This window comes from Apteryx rowi, unplaced genomic scaffold, assembly GCF_003343035.1.
Source record: "Apteryx rowi isolate R43461 unplaced genomic scaffold, aptRow1 scaffold_46, whole genome shotgun sequence".
Taxonomy (NCBI): domain Eukaryota; kingdom Metazoa; phylum Chordata; class Aves; order Apterygiformes; family Apterygidae; genus Apteryx; species Apteryx rowi.
Genome location: NW_020450716.1, coordinates 1,506,402 through 1,532,458, shown reverse-complemented (window position 1 = coordinate 1,532,458; position 26,057 = coordinate 1,506,402). Strand labels below are relative to the sequence as shown.

Below are 26,057 nucleotides of genomic sequence, written 5' to 3'. Positions count from 1 at the left end.
CCTTAGTCACAGCAAAAGCTTCATCCCAGCATTCTATTCTTTTAAATATTGCTTGAGAAACAAAATATTTATTCTGTTCTGTGACTTTATGAAGCACACACCATCACAGCAGTATAAAAAGGTAAGTGGCATTTCTGGTTCAGTATTCTACCATATCCATTGAAGCTTCTCTGGAAAGGCCAAACAACCAAGATATTCTTCTCTCATGTGTTTTTCATTATATATTCTAGATAACAAAGTATATATCATAAAAGGTCAAGACTGAGGAAAGCAAGCAGAAGTAGGGAATCTGTGTCAGCTTACCTTGATTCCCTAGTCAAAGCCTAAAACAAGAGTTACCATTGTAAAGCATGAATGATTGCATATCAAAGCCTCAGATATACCAACCAAGAAATGTAACTACTTTTTACTTTGAGCAACAAAGCTCAGATAGAGTTTTCAAATCCATTCTGACACAGTCAGATAGTATTTTAGTGGTTTCTGGGCCTCACCCTTACTTTTGTTAGTAGGGGACTTCTTGGATGGTTAAAGAAATTGTTCCAAAGCTCTTTACTGCAAGAAAACTCAGAAGCCAACATCATTTCTACTGATGTCTTCGGAGGTTCCTAGGATCATGTCACCAAACTTTGTTTTGGTATGACCTGCACCATTATCCCTATTCCTCCATTAAATTTTGATCGTGAGATAAACAGAAGCATCAGAAGCAGATAAACAGAAGCAGAGTGTACTGCAATACAACATAGCCTATAATACCTTAAATGAATATGGTGGAAATTTAATTGTGGAAAACAAAACCCAGTCATTCCTATATGATTCCACTCAAGCAGAATTGTAGCTTTTAAGCTGCAATGAATCTTTCATGACCACATTTGGGAAATCAGATCAGTTCACCATGCCTAGTTAGACAAAACAGTAATAACTAGGGATAGATACAACAGATTCTCTCATCAGTTCCACTTGTATTTCCTTATTTGAAGGTCTTGAAATTCTGCAAGCTGGAGTTTCTCTCAAACATATGCAYGCTCTCCAAGGCTAATGAAAGTAAAAAAAAGGCAGCTTGGACTATTTCTGCAAGCAGCATTTTATTTACTCCCCTACCTCCCAACATAATGTCAAGGTGCTACTTTAACTCAAACCAGTGGTCTCGGGAGTCCCCCCTCCCCAAAGCTGTTTCTCAACATTACTCTGGTGGACTTTCGAGAATTTGAGTATAGTCTTACATCCAAAGATAATACACAGGTGTCATTATGTAGATTACTCCCCCTCACAGATGGAATACAGATGATTTGAAAACCTCAAGAGCTATTATTACTCTTCAATGACATTTGCTAAAGTACCACAGCGAGTTGCCTGCAGTCTGATTATTTTACATAARCTTTGTTTTTTCAAAGGAAAACATTCCAAACAAACAAACAAAACCCCCCACCAAACTAGCAAATGGTTTGGAAAAGTCAAACGGTATTTCTTCAAGAAATATCCACCACCTGTAAGACAATTTTGTTTACTGCCTAATCAATAATTCTTAAAAGTTCCAACTCTAATTTTTTCCCTCCACTTAAAAATTTCACCTATTGAAGACATGTGAACTGCAACACAACCTGGCTCCAGTGAATGCCTGTTACCTATCTGCTTTTCTTGATCTTAATTCAAGATTTTTTCACAAGGAAGAAGAAAGAGATTCCAAAGAAGGTTGCCTGCATCTATTGCTATTCTTTCAAAAACAGAAGAAGTAACCCTACTCAAATGAGTCCTTAATGGAATTAAAAACATTTATTTGAAGAGTCTGAAACCACAGATTGTGCCCTGAAGCTGCATGTCCTTTCAGCAGAAATCCATAATGCCAAGGGATCCAAAATTTTGACCAAAGTAGTGTATGTCACCTATGGATGTTAGTGAGGTTTCTATGAAGTCAAGTGCTGAACTCAGCCACTTGTCAGCACACAGACGCTATCCTCTTCACAATTACTCCACTGAGAAGGAAGAGAGAGGAAAAGAAAAAAAAAAAAATTCAATAACCCATGGACAATTTTTTTAAACACAGATTTCAAATGCATTGCCAAGAAGGAAAGTAGCTGTTTATCCTGAATAGACTCTTACAAGATTTTTTTTTTTTTAAAGTAGAAGCTTAAAATATATGAATTGTTGTTACACTTGTATTATGTGGGCTACAGGCATTCAAACAGTATATAAAGAGTTGTGCTCTGTCACAGAAGGGCTATTTACAGATTGAATGCATGACAGTTTTCCAGCCATCCATCAGAAAAACAAAGACCTACAGTGTGCTTATTCCTTCCTTGGAAAAATCCATGACTTACACTTCCATTTCCAAGCATTAAACACTAAATTCCTGTTCACCGATTGGTAATATTAAACCAGTAATTTGGAAATTCCACTACAGAATATTTGAGTAATTGGCTAGACACATTTAGTAAACTCTTTTAATATAGCAAATATATTCCAATATTCTAATATTTCAAATCTTTCTTCAACACTGTTTCCACCCTGGCAAAGAATTCACTCAAGCGATCCATAGTAAATGTATCTGCAATTTCGCCCTCATTCAAGCACCTTGGAATGAAATAAGTACTTTTCATGAAGGGTACTTACTGGCAATCACTTTTCTAATCATATTAAAAACATCATTCCACTCAGAAAAATGATTTCTAAGTGCTAAAAGCTAGCATCCAGAAATTTGCAAAATTGCAGCAATCGAGTAGAACAGTGGACTTAAGGAAAAAGTATCTTAGGATCTTCAAATGCTGGGGGTACTTTAGAAGAGATAAACCACTTATGCTAAATTAAATTTGTTTGGTATAGAAAAATAATTTTAATGAATAAAAGACAAAACCAGAACAAGTAAATGAGATTTGCATAGCATTCTGTCAGTCCATATGGACAGATTATACAAACAGAAACTATTCAAAAGCTGTAACACCCATGCAACACCAGCATCTTAAATTAATCATCAATAAACCTGTTAAGAGGATAACAGAACCTTCTGTAGAGAAATCTCCAAGAAACCCCCGTGTGTTGTTCAGTAAGAGGCATTGTGGAAGGTATTAACATAAACTGAGCAACCTTGATGCTCAGTTGTCACCAATTCATTTCATGGTGCCTGAAAGCATGATCAGCACCAGAATTGCATCCTACTCATCTAGACCTCAAAGCTGTCCTGGGAATGGGAGCTAAKAACTATCCAAGCTAGAGTAGCTAATATCTCTTTGGAAAACACAGAAACACAGCAAAGAACATTTATGCCTGCTGTGTCCTTAGAAAGTAGGTAAGAAAGCCCACAAAGCTCTCTCTCACCTGGAAAGAAGAAAAGAGTCATTAGCAAATAGTGTCTTAAAAGGTTACAAATTTCTGAGGAGCACTCTCTATTCATTTGAAGGGAGGATTACTAAGAGCCTATAACCCTATGTTCAGACTCCATTTAAGGATAATCTCCTCAGGATATCACTTAATCCTTTAAAGAATTATCTAGAAAAAAAGGCACTGTTTATTGTTCTGTACTTTGAAAGAGTTCCTTCACATAAAGACAAATCCACAGAAGAAAAATGTCCCTTAAAGTGATAGGAGGAGTTTTCTCAAAGTCATCAGAAAGCAGGCAAAAAAAAGGGTTGTCTTGAGCTTTTTAAGAAGTTTCAATCAAATACAACACAGGGATAAAAGCTTAAAGGACAATGTTTGTGACAAAAAGTTGTGTGAAAATATCAGAGTAGGAAGGCCAAGGAAGAGGCATGCAAAACTCAGTTGTCAGCTATTCTGCTAGGTAGAAGCGAGTCAGTCAGCTTACGTGAGCCTACAGACAAGCTAGAGCAAGTATTGGCGTATGCCACACGATACAAAGATGGGTGAATTCAAAACCTTGTAGAAATAGGTGGCAAAGGACACAAATGCAGAGTAAGCCAGGTATTCATTCCACAGCCTGTGAAATCTGCTTACTGTACCAAGCAATTTCTAAGTTTTAGGGGGTTATTTAATCCACACACTACAGTAAAATAAATAAATAAATCACTTAAGTGATTTAATGGTTTGTCTTGATTTTCCAGGATTTTACAGAGCTCAAAATAAGAGTTAAGAATGAGTCAGAGGCTAAGGATGTTGCTGATCTTTATCACATAAAAAGATAACTTAGAAAGACCACCTAACTGCCTCATACACACAAACTCATACAGAGTAAACAACGTGAATCCAAAAAGTGTATTTGGCAAAATATGCATGCTTTTGGGTTTGTTTAAGAAAGAGAGAAAAAAGGTCAAAAGTGACAAAGTATCAGAATGGCTATCTGGGGCATGGTTAAAGTGGACAAAAACAAAGGAGGAGAAAGAATCCAAATTCATGGCGAGTGCAGTGAGAGGTTCAAGCTTAGTTCAGTGTATGGAGAGGGGGAGAAGACAGGGAGAAGGCTTCATTTTCAGTTATTTTAAGTCAGTGTTCAATTCAATGGTATCTTGTACTACTTGGAATTAACTGTTTTTAAAAGCTTTTGCTGTCATTAAATTTCTTAGGATGTGTTTAGCTAAAAACAAGGCATTTCTCTCCTTTCCAAAGGAATTTARAGTTAAGATTGCCTAAGCGCCATTCCTCTACACTGCCACCTTCAAGAAATAGCACAGTAAGTTAGCAAGACACACCTCAGTACAACTGAATAGGAAAAGTGAATGTGGCAGCTTTTACTTACTAAGTAACAAGTCATTTAATCTATTTCCCTAGACCAAACTGGTCTAACCAAGAATTTCTCAAAGTACATCCATGCACAAGCTGTAGCTCACAAAAAACCTTCCTATGCAGCTCCCTAAAGAAGAACTTGGGTGCAACTATCTTTGGCAAAATCAGCTCATTGTCAAGGTAGAGGAATTATCAAAAAGTGAGATTTGTCAGTCAATTCTCAGAGCTTTCCCATCTACGCAAAGATGTCAAGGAGTCCCAACAACCCCCTTCCAAACATCAATAGCCTCCCTAGGTTTTTGGATCAACAGGTAAAGCCACAAAGACTACCTCAGGATTTGTTCCAAGGAAGTTTGCAAGCTGCGCTCCCTCACACACACTTGTTCTGGCATTTCTGACATACCATTTTTGTGTTCCAGTACCAGAACCAGCAACACTGTTCAGACCATACTTGCCTGCCAGTGCAAGCAGCATGACAATCCACTCACTTCAGTGCATTTGCACAGGTGAAACAAAGAAGCTGGACTGTAGTACTTAATTGTTAATTATGCTGATAACATCAAAAGAAACAGTCATTACTGTCCAGTAAAGAAATATTTGGTCAGTTTACTGAATGTAAGGATGCAGTGTTTAGTCAGTTCTGAGAATGACAATAAAAACAGAAATAAATACTGCCATGTATGTACATTATCTAATATACAGCTTATGGAATACTGATACAGAAGTCTTCCTTTCTACACTTACAGTTGTCTCAACTGTGCAGTCTTTGACTTTGCTTAGTTGTGACCCTGAAATAAAAAGCCTGGCAGTCAATGGAGAGAAGACGAGTAACACTTTTGGAAGAGATGGGGAAAATGGACAGCTATTTTGAATTATGCCAAGAGGGAAACATAGGCAGAAGTGGAAAGATTAGGGAAAAAGTGGAGAAATTCTCTGACTATCTTAAAAATGTGTGGTTTTCCAAGAGAAAGAAAACATACCTTTTGTCCAAAATTAAATTTCATATTTATTCCAAAATAAAAATTTTTAGAGAGCTATGAGAAAGTCAAAAAGCAGCAACTGTAATTGCTTGCTACTCTAACTCTAGCTTTTCTTATTTATGCTGTATGATCTGTATAAAATCATGGAAAGTTGCACTATTTCCTGATACCAGAAGGCAAAGGGTGGTCACTCAAACATTTGACTAATTCATTCCACTGGGTTTTCCACAAGTGATTCACAGCTGTACTCTACTTTCCTGGAAAACATTTCACAAAGTCTGTACAGTATGTAAAGTAGTATACATCCACTGTCTAGCTTCTGACTGAGAATCTTCAAGACTCTTTCTCTGAAAGCAAAAAGCATTTAAATGAGCTTATTCTATTCGATACGCTTTCGTTAACTCAAGCACTCCCATACCCAGAATAATTACCATGGCAAACATGCATACACTTGTTTAGAAAAAACAAGTTACACTGTGCTTGCACATATTTCTACTTAGACATGTAACTAGATCTAGTCCACCCTCTAATAGCCTGTTTTTTCCTCTCTTGTCCATCTTGGTCCTGATGTTGCAGTTCACTTTATGGCTTAATTCTGCTCCCCTTTAAAGCCAATGCTATAACATTGCCGCTTTCCTAAATGAAAGCGGGATCAAGTCCTTATCTGTAAGCTCCTCTTAACAGGGATTTAGTACTGTTTAGATGTCAAAGCTAAAATGATAGAAAAACCTGAAACTAACATTAAATAGGAATTTACCTGTTTAAAACAGCTGAAAGTAAGACTATGTGGGCAGGTTATGTCAATTTGTTTATATGGCAACCTCAAAAGCCAGAGGCTGTTAAGTTCCCATGAAAGTACAAACAGTTTCTGCAAAAGAGGCCTCAAAGAGCTGAGCTGTCAGCAGACATAATGCCCTCTCCATTAACCCAGCAAGGGCTACTGCGTTTAAATAGCAGGACACAGTATTTTGCGTGTGTGTGTGTGTGTGTGTGTGTGTGTGGCGGGAGGAACTATCAGACAAGTCTATATATTTGAATCCCAAATCTATAGACACATACTCATATAAACAGGAGATTCCCAATTATTTTTTTCTTGCTGCTTTATAGAAGTGTGGTAATTATAAGCATTAGCTTCATTCAAAATTTAGATGAAAATGATGTTCCACATGGCAAGAAATATATGTGGTCCCTTAAGAAGAATATTGTTGAAGAAACTATCTCTGCCAAATTGTCCAAGATGGAAGTCTGGAGAAACTGGGAAAGAGGAAAGGTGTTGGGGGGGCAGGGGGGAAGGATTAAAAAATACCAAACAAACAAAAAATGCAAAATGCACAACCTTTTCCAAAAATAATCCGAATCCTTATTTTCAAGATTAGTCTCCCAAAAATACATTACAAAAGAAATAAAGATACATATTTTCCCTCTATTTCCTGTATAAATCCATTTATACCACTCCATTCTCAGATGCCATAACAAACTTTTTTTTTTTTTTTTTTTTGGAAACTTAGAAAGAGCCTCTCTGAATACTCACATCTTTTATTAAAAGCTTGCCCTTTTTTTGGAAGTCACAACATTACAAAGAGTTTGTTTCCATAGAGGGACTATAAAATAATTATCTGTTCTCTGAATCTACTTGCCAGACTGGTTTCTAAAATCCCGTCTGGTGTCAGTTCAACGCAGCACACCAGTAGAGCTGACTTCAGTACTTGATCAAAGTTCTGGTTCCCCTCTCTGATCAAGCCTCAGGCAGGAGGGTATTACTTAAACAAATGAGTCTTCAAAGTAGTTCCCAGGACCCTCACTTCCTCCCATTTTCATTATGAAATTTAAGGAAACTTAATGGTATTTACTATGCAGATAACCTCTGGGTATTAGTGAAACTACACGTAACATTGTTGCACACTGTTCATATCTGGCTTGGGGTGTCTATACAGCTCAAAGGCTAACAAGCTAATTTCTCTGACCAGAGGTTGCTTCCCACTTAAAAAGTCAATTGATTACCCAAATCCTCCCTTCCCAGACAGTCTGCCATAGCACTGTGGCATTTCTCACAGCCTGAACATGACTTACAAATTTTATTTTGCTGAGAACTTCAAAGTCCTTGTTTCAAACAGGTTTTGTTGGACTTCCATTAGGTCTCCACTTCAAATCATTTAAAGTGGTTAAGTTCTCCTCTCTATTCACTAATCATTAATTTTAGAAGCATAGTTTATCACACATATAAATAAGAGAGTGCTATAGAAATAGGTTTTCAGTGTTATAAAATTGTTCCTATTTCCCTGTGAAGTTTAAACAAAAATGAAATTTCAACAGGATATTAAACATGGATGTTAAACACGGATGTAGTTTCCTAGGTTTCCACATTACTTTGAAATTTCATGTTAATTTGCTTTCAATAGCCCCCCAAACCCTTTTATAGAAAATACAGCCCGGATGCCTTTCCTCAGGCCAAGGAAGTAATGCAGACAGCTCCCTTCAGGGCGCTGCCCTAAGCTATTCCTAGGGTGCTCACTATTCATGCCACTCTCCAAGGTATTTCTGAGGAACTTCATCAAGTTACTGCAACAATAAAGTCCCAGTCAAAGGAAAGATTACCATTGTATACCTAGCCTTTAAGTAAATACAGAAAAAGACATCTTTCCCGTGTCAACAGTTAAGGCTTATCATTTTTTTCCAGATGAATTATGTTTTGATTGAACTACTCCTGTGAAAAGCTTAGAGATCAAATGTTCTATTTCACAAAATTTGAGTATGAAGGAAAAAACAAACACTAATGAACTCAGGTGTTCATTATAAAAACAGTTTGTGCAAGATTAATACATACTCTTTTAGGAGTTTCATAAACACTGTACTTTTAAGCACCAGAGACTGGTCACTTCTAAAAGTCACCTAATTTTGACAGCCTGTAAGGAAAGCAATATCTTATTTGTTTCTAGAGGCAATCAAAAAAGTTTTAGCTGATATTTCAAACCTTCCGAGCAGAGCAAAAAGGAGCTTACAAGCATTTCTAGTTCTACATTATGCAACCTAAATGTTACAACAGGGTTTTTGCAGCTTTAAATGCAAAGTAATTACAGTCTTCAAATAAGACAATATGCAACGCAAAGTATTAACAACAGTCAGCAAAAGAGCCAGACTTAAAGCACAGAGAGAGCATATTGCCCAGCAATAATGTGCAAAGATATGAAAAGATCAAGTAGACTGGTAAAAACAAAGAGGGGAAAAAAGAACATTACCAGCAATTCTCTTAAACAGTGGTCTTGGGTACTTACAAGAGCTATGTTGTCAACGATTACAAAAAGTCAGCTGCCTATTTTGAAGCTCAGAAACTACTAGTTATGTTAAAGATAGATCAGCTTGCAATAACAAAACTTTCCAAGGTTTCTTTTTCCCTTATAGGAAAAAAAATTCCACACTGCAAAATATAGGCAGACTTTTCTTTTAAATTGCTCTAATGCAGCTTAAAAGTGAAACAAAACTAAACTTTAAAAGCTTTTAATTAGATGCAACTGCGGGACATAACAATTACAAGAATCCCCTTTCCGTCTGATACGGATAGGGCTGCAATCTATCATTAAAGAGACAGATTTGACTGTATTTATGATATAGTAAAGTTTGGTGCCCCACATCCAATCTACGCAAAAAATAAGACTATTGATTTCAAGAAGGGGAATTAAAGAAAGCTGGATGGGTTGCCATGTCAAGATTTTTAGCACACTTATTTGCCTACTGCCATACTGCATTTTTAGATTTATAGATCCAAACAGTATTTACCCCAAACCTTCATGGTCTGTGGCACAGCTAACTTTCCTGTCTTCCTCCCATTAGATACAGTCAATCATTCATAAACAATACGGTTGACTTTCCAAAAAAACATCAGTGCTGTCACCCAGCACTGTGCCGATTCCTGGGGGACGCACACAGCAGGATGGGCTGCCAGAGCGCTGCCCCGGGGCACAGGGAGCTGCTGGTCATGCAGAGCAGCCAGGGCACTCGCACCTGCTGGGCCCATGTGCCCTGCCAGGGGCCGAAGCTGCTCCGCTGCTACAATCTCAGCTTTTGGACTAAGTTATCAGCAGTTTGCTCTGACTTATCTGGAGGGTGGCTGTACTGCATTGTGGTTTAGAAGTGCAAGTTTGGCAGCTGTTATTTTGTCCTCCTTTTGGTTGGCTTTCATAGGATCTTTTGCCTCCTATTTAAAGCTTATACTTGCTATACGAACACCTGGGCAATTTTTAAGGCTGAGGTGATGGAGCAACTGACACTCCTACGAATCATGGTTAAGCTGTAGGCCCCAGACAGAGAGCTTCAGGAGTTCTGTCAGACATACTAGGAGGGGGAAGCATGGAAGAAAAGACAGCATAGATTCATAAAGTTAAGCAGCTTTATGACTAACCACTACTATGTAATCACAAGTTATTTCTGATCACTCGTCCTTGCTTTCCTGTGATCTAGGATTTTTATTTATGTATTTAGAAGTGATATTAGACTTCACATTTTAAAGCATCACATGCCTTTTGGTCCATTACTCAGCATGGCATTTAAGGGAATGAATCTACTACAAATAACTTTAATAACTGACTAACTGAGGCAAAGAAACACCCCCACAAAAGAGAGAGCAGTGTAATCATCTCCTTTCCAGACCAACAAGGGACTCTTTAAACAGCATCACTTCAGGCCCCAGATATGTCATACAAAACTCATCTTCATGGCCTCTGCATGTACCGCAAGTTACAATGGGGCTTGATTGCTCAGTATTTCTGTTTACTTCCTGCACTGACTTCTGTAGAAATCTAGCAAGAAGTGGCTGCAAAAATATTCTTGATTTGACAAAAGTCCACTATTTAGATAAAAAGCCAGTGCCAAGCTTTCAGAGATAACACCACACTGATTTTCAACCTTTAGCATGTAAAAACACTTGAACTCTTGTACATTATGAAGGGAAAAAATGGACTCACCAGTACATAAAAATTGAGCAGCTGCATGGGATTATGCATGATCTGGATCTAGAATTGCATGCAGAACTGCTTTTCAGGTTATACAGTGGCATAGAATTTTAAATTGGTTAATCCACTTGGACTAGCAAATATTATGTACATCTTTTAGGTCCTGAATATACCTTCAGGAAGGCCTCATGTAAGGGGTTAGAGGCTTATAATAATAAAATAATAATTTTGCAGGTAGCAAACTAAATTAGCTAATGTTTGTGGTATCTGGAAGCCATTAGCTCTTCAGAGGTTTCCATGAAAGAAGTTGGCAATTTCAATTTTGTTCCCAGTGAACATGCACAGAGCTCAGAATTGTCATCGGTTTTAAGAGTATGTTTGGCTTTTTCAGCAGGGACGGAATAAACACGAAAGACAAAGGGGCAAAGATCTCGGGCAGAGCTAGTTTATTCAGGCCAGAATGAGATGGTAACTGGGTRGCACTAGACAAGTTTGCACACAGATCCAACCTAATGCCAGGAACACTGCAAAATCTGATGACAATTCTAAGGTGCGTTTCATGCAAACTGTGAACCGCTATTAGGAACAACTCACCATCATCAGCAACAGTTGTGGCCCCACTACCTACTTTGCCCATTCTGGAGCCTCCRAAAGCCCTGGGAGTCCCTACTTTACTGTTAAGGGCAGGAAGGAGTAGAATAGCAGCTACTGCTTGGAAAAAACAGCCCCTTCCAAGATGAAAAGGCCCACGTGCCAGGACACCTCTGCAGTGGCCTAGCTCATCAGCATGTTTCTCTCCACTCTCAGTAGTCATCATAAGACAGCAATAACTTTCTCTCCCCTTTGAGAGGCACCATAGCTGCCTCTGTTTTCTAGAGGCAAACCAGGAGCTTGGGCCATTTCTGCTTATACAACCACTGTCTGCTGCATGTTGTCAACTGTCATTCTGGTGCATTTAACATACCTTATATTTAAAATTCAGTGTGCATATATGTGCCAAATTTTACCCAAGCTACCCAGATAATCCTTTAAAAACTGTGAAATGGTTAGCAGGTGAAAACTAAGTCTATATATTACCTTGGCTTTAATTTTTTTTTTTTTTTAAAAAACCCTGCAGCACCGATTTGTATTTTAGTTGTTTTTCTTTCAGTTTGCAGCTGTCCCTTCTGAAAAGTAAAACAGGACTTGTCCCAAAAATGTTTTTCTAACCTGTTATGGTGGGGGTTTTTTCAACTATGACAGATACATGGACTGTCTAATGTTGAGTGAAGATATGGCTGTATCCCTGATGAAATTTAATGGAACATACCTCTGCAGTTACCTCACTATTTACTATCATAAAAAGGATGCAACTGTATTATGTCAAAAAAATTTTGAGGGAATGGGAGGGCAGGGGGAAGATGAGAACTGAACTGTATGAAAGTATTTTTTCMAAAAAACATGTGTTTTTTTTTAAAAGGACTTTTTCTTTATAGCAACACAGCAGTATTTAACGTAATGAAAGAAAGATTATCATAGCCAAGTACAAGTAATGCACTTCACAGTGTTTGTCTTCTGACCACTCTTCCTCTACATTCTCTGTAACTATGGGAAAAATCAGTTCAAGGAAAAAAAATTATACTCTCTARCCCAGAAGTTTTTAGAAAACCACGGCAGATGTTAAGAAGCAGGTTTGTATCTTTGTGAACTTTAGAGAATGAAATTTTCCACTGAAGTTAAGGAAGGAAGAATGGCAAGATGGTATGAAAATATTTTAAAGAATGTTTTGGGTGGGTAGCAAAAAAACCAAGATAGCTGTAGTTAGTTACTCTATATCTAAGGACACATTAAGTGCACCTGGAAATTTAAAATATACTTTTAAAATATGTTAATAAAATGGGCCACAGAAGAGGCTAGATTTTATCCTAAATCACACACATTTTTGGTGTGGTTAGTGTCTGGTGTACTGTAACTTTTTCAGGCATGTTAAATTAGTGACATGCTAGATAACAAATTATATATCCTTTATTTGAGAACATACCAAAATAATATCAATTAAAGCCTTTTGACAGCCAAATAGCCCAACTGTCTGCAAAGTTTGCGAAGCTTTCAGTGTAACTAACCTTTTTGTTTCAGCAGTCACCTGATAGCATCACAAGTGCTGAATTACTTCAACTGCTAGTGGAAATTTTTTGTCATTAAAAAACAAAAAGAAAACAAACAAAAAACAACCCCCAAACATGAAAATAGACATATGACCCTCTGACCTAAGCAGAGATGCCTCAGAGTAATTCTGCTGTTGAAATGCTACCACTTAAGAGAAGAAAAAAAAAAAAAACCCAACACCCTGACCTTTAAAGCTTCTGCTGTACTTAACAGTGTAACTTTAGGCATACATTTAATTTCTTTCTTTGTTTATTTGGGAAGAAGTCACCTGCTATGATTGGAGAGAAAACAAACAAAAAACCCAAACTCTTCACTATTAGAAAATAACTCCTGAAACCATTATAACTTCCTGAATATTTAGGGCAACAGTTTTTGCTTATAAACTCATACTTCAATTACCATTGCTGAAAACAAAATACAACTCAACATTTCATTCCATCTTCTGCTTTCTCCTCCATCTTTATGAATTTTGAGGTTTTGCTTTTTGCAGCAGGCGAGATCTTCATCATTGCACTCATTGATAAGAGCAGAGTTTTAGTTTGGCAACTTACCAAGGAAGAAACAAGAGACAAAGCCACATCTCAAGTGGTTAATTAAGGAACAATCTCTCCTGAAATTGTCTCCTGTGAAGAATTACTGCACTTAATCTGCTGTGGGCTACATTACTAATATTTTTTTCTTCTAAAGTTCACTTGGTGTACATCAAAGAAGAAACTTCAAAAAGTTGCTTAAATCTACACACCTCTCGGGCAAATGACCTTTCCCCCTACTCCCTTCTCAAGAGGAAAATGTCTGACTCCTGATGCAATATCTTTATCTATTCATGTCTAATAGGGGGGCTCTTCAGTGCCTTTAAATTATATGCTGTAATGAGGCGTGAACACATGGGCTAACAGTGTTTTTAATAGTCAGAAGTCACAATAATTTAACCTAGTCTCTGATCTGATTATTCCTTTGGTTATACAACTCCAGGCAAGAGTTATTCATACTTTCCATTGCCTGCAACAGCAGCTGTTTCACTATCACTCTGGAGCCTCAGGAAAATTCAAGCCCTTAATCATTGTTTCCATTAGCCAACAGATCTTTGCTATCAGCCTGAAGTGATACGGCCAAAGTGCCAAGAACCCTAACTACAGGAAATTGATTAAAAAAATCTATCCTGCAAAGAGGCGCCCACATACTTCAAAAGTYGGACTATTACTGCTAGCGGGTTCCCATTAACTCCCTCTTGCTTACGCAAGCCATGTACACAAGCTTTCAGCACAATACTTGACAAGTTTATCTGCCCACTTGACACAAGAAACCATCTCTTATTTAATAATTTCATAATCTGCAGGAAATATAGATTCTAATTCTTATCTACTTTTTCCTTCCGTTGCCCATATTTAATCCCATCCTCCTCTGCAAACTGGGCAAACCAGACTGCAACATACATTTTCCCACTTTTAGCCAACAAGTAGGACTAAAAGAAACCTCAGTCTGCTGTGGGAATTGACATATTAGTACTGCAGCTTCCTAGCAAGACCATCAGCACTGAATAATTTATCAGTATTCCATAAAGAAATAACAGAGATGGAGTTCATCATAATGCATTCCATAACATATAATAGCATTCTAAAGTGTTAGGTTGCCCTCCTTTTCTCATATTTTCACTAGAAGCCTCATAGAAGATGTATTTTATTTAAGTATGTGGATTCTGACTGGCATCTTCACCTACAAAAACTGGAAAGAGGAAAACAGCATTTAAAAGGGGAACCTTTGTCAAAGTTTGACTCTTTTTTTGTCAATACCAAGACTTTTATACACATACATATATACATATTTATATATACACATATATAAAGTATATGCATGATATGCACACACACACATATCTCCATTTGTCAAACATTCCTTATCTCACCATAATCTTCATCAAAGCCAAGACATAATACTGCACAGTAACAAGCTATTTGCTGCTAAAAGACTAGACACAAACCTATTACAGTGTTAAGCTTTCATGGTAGTTCCCAYGTATGCTTCAAGAAAGCTTTCTGCAGCTTCTTAATATGGCAATGTAACCTCCAGGACAAAAGTGCCAAAAGCACCTTCTTCTCCTTGTCAATCTTCTGCCAATTGACTCAAATTTCTCCAGTCAGAAACAACCTTTGGCCAGGCTGAATATAGAGAGGAAGAAGTAATCACAACACTTTCAACATTCTCCTAGTTCACTGTCCTAGTAGGGCAGTTGGGTCACATTTACCACTCCTAAAAAAAAATCACCATTTCATCAAAAAGATATACTGCCTCACAGTGCAGATTTTTTTTTGTAGCTTTGTAATACATTTGGTACTACAGAAACAACGTAACTAACTAAAATCCAACTCATCAGGTTTGTAATGCACTCTTAGCTCAAGAGGTAACAGTGCATTTCCCTTCCAAGAAGTTTGCCAACAGGACAAATAACTGCAAAAAAGAAAACCTCAGAAAAAGTAAAAATGATTCAATTATCAAAGTGTCATATACAGCTATCTGAACTATCTGAAAGTCTTCTACACCAAAGTGATGAATCAAGCCCATCTGGGACAATGATTTCTTTTTTAAATAAAGAAAATCCAGTGCAGATATTATGATTATTAATAGCTCTTCTTTTGAGTAGCAGCAGTAATAAATAATGACTACACACAGTTGATGAAAAATTAAGAAGACTACCATTCTAGTTATCTCTGGCAGTAACCAGTAGCAAATACTTGGAGGAAGAGACAAAAGGTATAAAGCCAGGCAAACAGACTACTCTTCTCCCATCATATGCTGGCAATGGCACTTCAAGGATTTTGAGAAAGATCAAGTTATCCCAACCACTCTGCTTGATAGCTACCACCCATGAATCAGCCCCACCTCTTTTTTAATATTAAGCTTCTGGCCTCCATAACATTCTAGGACAATGAGTTCCACTATTTAATTATGCATTACTTAGGAAAAAAAATCATTTATATTTTAGACCTCATACTCAATTTCAGGTTCAATGAAGACAGCTGAAAATTTCAGCTTCACCAAGGCTTTTCCAGCATGTGTTCTATGAGAAATATAAGAGTAGAAGTATTCCATGAGGTAGCTCACTCCCACACTGCTCCCTCTCCCAAAGAATATCACAATCCATTATTCTTCAAACTCTTTTTGCAGGACTTGATGGAGCCCGAGTATTTTTTTTTTTTATACAAGTCTGAAAATCCTTCATAAACACTAGGTTACAATAATTTGTACTGCATTAATAATACCTTCAGACTTAAAAATATAGTTTCCCTTGGGGAGGGGAGAATGTATTTCTGGCTATCTGAATGGAAAAACCTATAACTAATTATAAAGCCATTCCTAGCTGATTTCATGCCAGAAGTGTCTGGAAGGCTTTTATTGCAGATAAAGTCCTTATGTTACTTACAAGGGTGTCAGCTGGGTCCCTTACTCTATTAGAAAAAAATTTTTTTTTGGAAGTATGTATAATGAGACTTTGGATCAAGCTGTCCTTAGAGCAAAGGGGGGGGGGCCAGTGGGAACACCCTATAACTACCTGGCATCCCATCTGAAGGAGGTGACACATCTTTGATAGAATACCATTAAAATAAAACAAAAAAGCTCTCCCCATCTGCTGACAAGCATCAAAAGCCATGACTTATATCCATTTAAAAAATACATTTTACTTATTTATATGTACTTATAAAACCCCTCAAATTATGATCACATTTCTATTCATTTTTAAAATATTTTCCTCATTTTCAGTTCTTTTGAAGTTTCACTTATTACGCTAAAAAGCATTTTATTGCAGCCCAATGTTATTTATTTATACATATAAATGTAATTTATTTATAAATGTGAATTTATAGAAATATTATTTACTGAAGCTTGCTCAACTGAATAAACATTTTCAGCAACAAACTCTGCTGGACAATTCAGCTTTCTGTACAACTGCTGTTGAAAAGACTGTCTTTTTATCATTTTAAACCTATTCTATATAGGAAAGTTTAGTCATTACTGATGAACAAAAGTATTCACGATTATACTATCAAATATTAAAATGTCTTATTGAAAGGTGTTCAGGATGAGCTTTGGGTTAGTATCACATCTAACCCTCTGTATTTCTCATTTTCGTACTTTCTTTTTACATGGGCATATCTGTGTCTGAATACCTGGGAAACAGTTTAATTTGTTCCTACAAAACAAAAAAGATACAAAAAGACATAAGGAAAAGTAATCACAGAATCACCAAATGGCTGAGGTTGGAAGGCACCTCTGGATATCATCTAGTCCAACCCTGCCCAGTTCAAGCTGGGTTACCTAGAACATGTTGCCCAGGACGGTGTCCAGATGGCTTTTGAATATCTCCTAGAATGGAGACTCCACAACCTCTCTGGGCAACCTGTTCCAGTGCTCAGTCACCCTCACAGTGAGATACACAGACAGAATTTCCTGTGTTTCAGCTTGTGCCCATTGCCTCTCACCCTGTCACTGGGCACTACTGAGAAGAGTCTGGCCCCATCCTCTTTGCACCCTCCCTTCAGGTATTTACATGCATTGATAAGATCCCCCTCTCAGTCTTCTCTTCTCCAGGCTGAACAGTCACAGCTCTCTCAGCTTCTCCTCATGAGAGAGATGCTCCAGTCCCTTCATCAACTTCGTGGCCCTTTGCTGGGCTCACTCCAGTACCTCCATCTCTCGTACTGGGGAGATCAGAATTGGACACTACGTAATATCTTAATGTATCCTGGACTTTTTAACATGACCAGAAAAMAGTGATTTAAACCAAAGTTCTTTCAAGTTTCCATTTGATTCTCTAGGAAGATTAAAGCTCTAAATCTTCTGTTAGCATAGATCTTGCTTATGGTCTTTTCTTAATACTTGAGGCTAATGATGACACACATAAGCTCATGTGGGAATACTTTTTGTTAATATCTACAACATCTATGTTATTAATGAGCATTTTACAATATTTATTTTTATTCTGGAGAAAGCATTAAGACACCTAACAACTATCTTGTGCAGCATTACTGAAATTGTTTCCATTTACAATGAACCATGTCAGACCTGAATGTTGTTAACTCTTATTTTCACCCCATGTATGACTTTTCTTAGCATATTACATAACATGACATAATTTTATTTCTAAGTACGAAGATATTTACATTTTTCATTCTTGAGAAATGGAATTATCAGTGTACTTTAAGGACTTAACCAGCACCAGAATTTTGGACACAGAAATAAGAATTTCACTCTTTTCACCTGACACAGTAGGACACCTAGAGAGGGTCTAAGCGTGCTGTAAATCTGAACCTGTTTCCAAATACCTCCTCTGAACAAGACAGAGATAATCAAAGCTGCAAGCATGAGGGTTCTCTATTAATAGCTTACTTGTTTTATCAGCACATCAACTGGTATTCACATACTTGTAATAAAAGCACTCTGAAATGTTTTGAGCATAGCAAAGAGCTACAAAAGTGAAAATAAGTCTCCATCTCCTCATGGAATCAAGCTTTTTACTAATGTTTCATGGCATTATCTCTATTTTTCACCAGAAGGATAACTAACATAGGGATAACAGTTAAAGGAAGCCTAAATCACTATTTAAGGCCCCCCCCCAAAGTACATGAAAAAAGTGGCCATGAAACACCTGATTAAACATCTTTAYGCTGTACAGCCTCTTTGGACCCTTTTACTCTAGAAATAAAATAGTCAGCTCAAAAAGTCACTTATTCAAACCACACCTTTGTGATGGGGACCAAAGCAGTGTCCCACATGGAAACTGGCACAACCAACTAGAAAACCTGCTCTGGGCTCACAGGCCAGAAAACATCACTCAGGTGAGAAGACTGAGGGCGCTATCCTTAAATTAAACAGACACACCAAAATTGAATACAATTTTAATACTTGCTAAAATATATAACAACATTCATATTTTAACTCCATTTTCTTATTAAAGGCATAGGAGTATAGAAAGAATGGACACATATACACATACACACAAAAAAAAAGAGGACAGCATTGTCACCAAGCAAACTACAGATATCACAATTCCCATTTACTGTAAGACTACATAGTGTACAGATCTTGTCTTCAAAGTGAGGAATACTCTCACTTCACTCCTTCTAGATATTTTATATCCTTAGGATTATTGCTGAAGTTTTCATACAGACTATACATACAGTATAAAATGTTAGCACTCTTTGCATTGTTCATAAAGCATGCCTGTTATCTTTTTAGAAAAAAAGACAGCAAGTTTTTCCAAGGTCCCTAAAGAAGCTGAGGAGGTTGCCTCCTGGCGACTCTCAACAGTTCATGTCTGCTGTCACATGCAGAGATATGAACAAGTTTTGCTTATGTGCTTTGCAGACTGGATGCACTCCAGGAGCCATAAAACTGCATTAGCATGGTATTGTGCTCTACCGTAACATAAAAGTCTGCCTTAACCTTTAAATAGCTACAGAATACATCTACATCATCATCTGAAAGTACAGGAGCTTAATACTTCTGGAACTTTTATTCTATGACAAAATTTTCATAGTGGAAGGCTGTCTTTTTTTTTTTTTTTTTAATCATTTCATGATTCAACATGTTAAACAGGCCATTGGGATCTGGTTTTGAACAACAATCTAAACCCTTGTCCTTTTCGGAAAGCAGTAGTATAGAAAGAATTATAAAAATAGGCACCAAAAAATGGCTTAAGGAAAAATGTTAGGGGAGAAAAACCAGAAACTCTCAGAATATATGCAGAAAAGTAAACATTCCATTAAGGAATTTTTAAATTCCCATTAAGGGAACATTTCACTGTAAACAGTGTTTTGGTCAAACAACAAATAAAAACATGTACAAACATTCACTTTCTTGAAGTTTACTTCTAAAATATTTTTTAAACATGTGACATAAGAGGATTACCAAACGTGTGATTAAAAGGATTAATGAGGCATGCGACAGGAAGAGATTACCAGAAAACCCAAGTACTATTTTGTAAAGAAAGTTTTCTAAATAATCATGAGAAATATGACAAGCTTCCTGTAAAGTAGAAGTAGTTCTCTGAATATTTAATGGAATACAAAATACATTGAACATCTCATTTCAGTAGGCTGCAAGTCAATTAAAAATTTCCGAAAGCATGGGTCATTTAACAACGACTCTATTTTCAGATCAATTCACAAACAAGTTTTTCCATATTAAAACTATCTAAGGTAAAGGAAGGGTAGACTTTTAAAGCTATGATAATCATTAACAAGATGCAATATATCTGCCATTACTGCAGAGATTTCTGACCTTTTTCAGGCCTAACATTCAAACACAAGCTTGATCCCTCATGATTTTTACCATAGACACTTTCAAAGGCAGTTCTATTTGTGCATGCCAGGGGAGGTTATGTGAGGACATAAGACTACCTAGGAGACTGCTTTACTCATACTTCCAAAACACTTAAAAACAATCAAGCTAAATTTCTTTAAAAATCCAGCTTTTAGTGAAAAACTTTTCCTAGCAAGCTCTGGAGGAAAATTATCACTGTGATATAACTTTTGACAACAAGCTGTTATCTACAAATGTAAGTTTTGATTAATCAAGAGAAACCTTCTGCTACATTCATTAGTTTGCAGTAACTTGCAAGATGATTCAGCAGAATACAGCAACTACAGGCAGTTTAAAGTAATTTAAGGATCTCAAAGCATTCTGAGGAAAACAGCTGCATCATAAAAATCTTTCAATGTCTTAGCTATATATAAAAAAAATTCTTTCCTCAGTCAACCACAGTTGAATTCTTCCTCGATATGACTTATGTTCCTTTCCTACTCCCCACAAATGAAATAAGTGGTATTTGTCTACAATTAAGTTGAAATGGAAACCTGACAGTTTAAGCAGACCTAGGTAACCTACTTAGCAAGGGACTACCAGGACATAAATGAAGTTATTTAGCCCCCCTGTGGCTGTATTCAGAACTTTAAAATCATTACTGAAGTATGCCACATCCCTCCAGGATTATAAGATAAAACCAAGCCTATTATCTACTGTACCTGCCATTTGACAGTAGAAGTTCTATTAAAAAAAAAAAAAAAAGTGTCCTCTACTGACATAAAAAAAGGCTATTAAAAATTGTATACCAGTTGAGGAGGACAGAAGTGTACAAAAATATGATTGCTGCCTGTAGGAACTAGATACTGACACTTTCTCTTTTTTAAATAAGCATGCAGGAATACAGTTACAACAGATCAAACTCATCTGCATGCTGTATGAAGAAATACTGCTTTCCTAAGTAAGTATTATGACTCCTCTTGCATAAAGTCAACAGTACAATGATCAAAAAACCTGTGGAAAGAGGAAGATGACATATCAGGAAATCAGAACAGCATTTTTCCAATGCAATTAGCCAGCTTTGAAGACCAGATGAGCTTTTGTTAGATCTGAGACAGCTTTTCTCATACTACTRTGGAAAGACAGGTAAGAGGATGAAGAATCTATAGGAATTCCTCCAACTGTGTTTTAGGGGGGGAAAAAAAGAAAAAAAAAAGAAAAGAATAAGTGTTTAAGCATTCTCAGGAGGATTTTAAAATTGACATTGAAAAGAGGTATTTAAGTCAGTCAGAGGAGAAACTCTTATGAGAATTAAGGAGAGGAGAAACTCATTTACTAGATCTGTTATTTTACTTGAGAGGATGGTCTGTTTTCAAGAAATTTATTGCAAACCTAGTCAAAAAACTTCAGATTTCTCAACAGCAACATCAATATATCTCAATTAAAAAAGAGGAAGAACATGCAACCAACATTTCATTTTGAGATTTTTAAAGATCATATAAATTCACCTTTGTAGTATCACTAGTATCACAAAAAGGATCTCATTGGTTTAGTGCTTATTTCAATACTTTCTCTGTTAGAAGAACAAGGGAAATCCAACAAGACAAAAACAAAAGAACAACCACTTTCTCAAAGAGGTATTCTGAAGACAAAATGCTGATTTCAAAGAACCTACTGGAAGAAGAAGATTATTATTCCTGACTTAAACTTGATGCTGATTCCACAGAAGTCAGCTTGGTTCGTATCATCGACAATGCTCGGCAGAAATCGCTTTTTATTTTGCATCTATTCTTTCATATGAAAATCTGATGAGACACAGCGGACCCTAGCCTGCAATTCTTTATCCAAAACAGGATATATCATCAGCCAACACAGCCACTAATAAAAAGGTCAGCAGAGCACACTACATTGGCATAACCAAGCTGGCAGTTGTGAAGCATTAGCTTCCTATTCTGTAGATAAAATTTCTCATAGCCAGGATAGGTAGTGATGACAAAAGGAACAAGTGCAAATCTTTGAGGAAAGGTAACAGCTAAATCCAATAAAATTTCTTGAGATGTTCTGCCTTAGATGCCTAACCTCAACATGTATTCCCATCAACTTCACTGGGACTTTGGAACAGTTAACTTTAAGCTCCAGGACATTCTTAAGATCACAAACAACAAATAGTTCCATATTTATATTTGAGATTTTCCCGATAACTTTCTGATGCATGGAAGACATATTCACAACTGCTGCTGTGAGAGATAACATTAAATGGCCTCTAGGCAAGCTTACTCAGAGATAAGGAATTAAACAAAGAGCAGTGACCAATGCAAACAGAACAGAAAGCACCCTTTTTGAATGGCAGGGACCATAACTCTGAGAGAATACTGCAGCCAGAGGCATCAGATGGAAGTCAAGATGTTAGACTTGAGACTACCATCTGCTTTAGCCATTTCTATATCACATGTAAGTGTGTGGGGTTTTTTGGGTTTTTTTGTTTTAAACAACAATGCTTACTGAATAAACAGTGCCTTTGAAATCATTTTCTATTTTGTTAAGCCCTTGGAACTAATTCCAAGCTATATAGGTGCCTATCCTACAAGAATAAACTTTGACGTTAAATATCCATCTGTTCAGGGACCAGCCACCTATCCTCTCAAAATACCAACTGTGGTACTGCCTGCTACTTCTAGGTCAAATGACTGTTTTAATTGACGACATATGTAGCTTGGGAGAATCAGGAGCTGAAAATCTAGTAGAACAGTAACTCACAATGTTCTCACATTCTATAAAGACAACCTGCCCACTCACAGAGCTTACACTAGCTGCTTTCTCAAACATCTCTGCCCATGCAGTTTGGTGATAACAGTAATCTAAAGACCTGGAGCCAGATACCTACCTAAACCTAGGTACAGAGGGAGTTTCACACATATGCAAATTGTTCTTTGAAAAGGGGGAGGGCAAAACAGAAATAGTTGTCAGTCTTCTCTTAGCAGTCCTTCTATTTCACCTTTGATTGGATCAACTGTCCTCAAATAGGGCAATCCGGGATTATTAAGGGGCCTACTAAAGAGAAAAAACACAGCTATGGAGACAAGGTAATTTAAGAGTGTTACACACACTGGAAAAAGTAGGATATTCCTAAAATAGAAGGAAATATATTGCACAGACCAAAACACACAGAATATTTATACACACTTTCTTAAATCTAGTGATGTTATATTTTATGATGCCTTTACTCTTCCTGCATCATCACAAAAACAAAGCTATGTGCAAGTGTTTGCTACAATGATAAGAGCAAGCTTGATTTTTCTGCATCTGCTCTCCAGTAAAATAAGCAAGCATTAAAGAATTAATTGTAAGAAAATTCCAAGTATASCTTTTTAAAGTTATTAGCATCTGAAAATGATTCCAAGATAGTAAGTTGTCACTCCAGATCAAAACACCTCAATTTTCTTTGATACCTGAGTCAGTGACTGCTAATGCAGGACCAGATGCATGCATGGAAGGCACTGTAATCTTTTCCTCTTTTTAATACAACTTTATTCTTTTCATACAGTCCAACAACATTACCCAAACCCAAGTTTCACACATGCAAATAGACTGAGACCCAGCCTTGGTGCCTCATCCCACCTCCCCCAGTTGAACAGTGGTAAACAACTCCACACACAAGAACTCAGGTAAGTATCTTCACACAGTGAAGTCACCTTCATGCAGTGAAGGGTAGTTTGCATTCCAGAGTTTGAAATTTCTGTTCCACATAACCCGGATTTCCATCTGGAAGCAAAAATAAATATTCTCTAACTCCCGCTCTAAGAAGGTTATTGCTTTATTGAAGCTTTGTGCATTTTCTGCTTGTTGTAAGTGGAACTTCTTACTTCCTTTCATTGAATACATAGCGTAGTATTTCTGTGTCTTTACAGCTGCTTGACGTGTTAGCAGAACATGTTAAAAGTGTATCCAGTCCATAAAATCTACTGTTTTCCTGCACAGCAGTGGTACCTTTTCAGTTCTAATGAGTTTGCTGTTGCCATCTCTTTAACTGCATTAATTGAAGCCAAGTTATTCATTTCAATGGAGGACACTGATCATAGCCAACACCTAACTGTTATTTAATCTCTTAAAAGTCCATGTATACCCAGCACATTTATAAAATGCCATTTTAAATGCAAATATATGCTGTGATAACTATACATACTGTTATCCATGGTTAAGATGAGACAGTTTATCCTGAATCTCCAGTTACTTTCTTATTATTTTAAGCAATCTGCATTCCTTTCTGCTGCCACTCTTGGCAAGAAAGTAAGCAGTTAAAACTTTTTTTTAATTGTAGTTTTAAAGAAATATAAGTAAGAGTTTATTTTGATCTAAGTTAGGTGTCTGGAGACAAAGATTCCTTGGAATGAAAACTAGAAAGACAAACAATGGTTTAAGTACTTAGATACCTCCCAATCCTGCAAGGGATTATGCTTCTATCTCATCATCCATCTAACTGCTGTTTCAGAACATGCACTTCAAGCCTGCAGAATTCATCTGAGAAAATACTATTTCCACATGCTATTGATGATTTTACATAGAACCGATTATAGATATTTTCCTTGGTGGGGAAAAAAAACCCTAAAAAACTGAGAACATTTGGAATGATCTTGAATTAAAGTAAATTGGGCAAATCCTCATAAAGGTGCCATTCTCACCACACCAGCAGGTAACCTAAGTGATACAAAAGTATGTTGCCCTTAAAAAACTATATAACCTTAGAAAGTAACATGAGATGCAGCTACATTGTATTCGAATGTCCAGCTCATTTTAATGCACTATAACTGACTGTTAGCACAGTCGAGCTGTTGGACTACTACTGTAACAATTCTAGATTGTTTATCATAAGTTATTTTAATAGGATTTTAAACCAGTATAATAATTACCTATTTTTTCAAGTCCATTTCATTAATTGTAACCTTTTCAGAAATAGAACATCCCTTTCAGTATCAAACTCACTAGGAAAATAAGAGCCTGATAGCAAAACCAACTACAAAACCTAGCGAAAAATTAAATTTCATTCATTCATTTGTTTTGGAGAGGGGTGAGACAAGTAAATGAAGAGTGAAAAATTAAGCTTGATTTGAATTCCTCCTGTGTCAAGACAGCCAACAATAACGTTAAGAGGAGTAATTCTGAAATATTCATTTTTGCATCTACAGCTGCAACTTACTTCAGACAATTTATAGTAGAATTGCTTGATTCCTCTGACAGCCGCTATCACCTCTCTCTGCTCTGGAACAGTATTTTAAACAAAATGCTCCTCCACTCAGAGAAGCACTACAGATCTGTGTGATACTCAGACAACTTAAATTGGTATGTAAATRCCTCCCTGTGCTCATATCTTGTACCCGCAAGGAACTGGGAGTTACTGCTACTGCCAATAAGACAGTCACTGGGGTATATCCAAACACCCTGTGGGAGCTCATGCCAGTGATACCTCATTTGCTTGCACGCAGAAAGGCTCTATATCCACTCAGCTCCCTGTCTACCAACTCTAGGTTGTAGGTGCCCTGCACGTCCAGGTCTCCAAACGCTGCCTTCTGCCTTACCAAATGCCTTCAGGTGCATCAACAAACTTTGCTGTTCCTCACTAAGCCGTAACTGCAATGTTTCTGACTTCTGTTTAGAGCATCAGAGGCAGGTTTCTTCCCTTCTCCTCTATGGACTTATTCGCCCTAACCTGCAGGATAACCTCAGACCGGGCCCYTGGGATCAAACCAGGAGACAGGCAGCTGTAGAAAGACTTTACACAGCCGCCTACGGTTGGGCCAGCCAGCCGGAATAAAGTCACCGTCCCCCCACACTCGCTTCATGTCTTGGGAGCGGGCGGGGAGACAGAGCCTCTGCCCTCCCCTCAGCCTCCTCGCCACCCCCGTCCTGAGCGAAGGGGGCGGCGGCGCCGGCCCGCAGCGCCCGCCCCCGCCGCTCCCCCCCTCCACGGGAAGCCCGAGGCGGCGGCGGGGAAGGAGCGGCCCTGGCGGGTGGGAGCCGGCCG

The 26,057-nt window shown here is 37.4% G+C and overlaps 1 protein-coding gene across 1 annotated transcript in view; it reads right to left on the bottom strand.

Moving 5' to 3' along the window:
- The window catches only part of RCAN1 (regulator of calcineurin 1), a 40,396-nt gene extending 16,226 nt beyond the window's left edge, over positions 1–24,170 (bottom strand). The window contains exon 1 of the mRNA XM_026077680.1: positions 23,731–24,170. Coding sequence (XP_025933465.1) covers positions 23,731–23,757 — 27 coding nt within the window. The 5' untranslated portion in view covers positions 23,758–24,170. The remainder of the gene's footprint in view (positions 1–23,730) is intronic.
- Between the last annotated feature and the right edge of the window lie 1,887 nt (positions 24,171–26,057).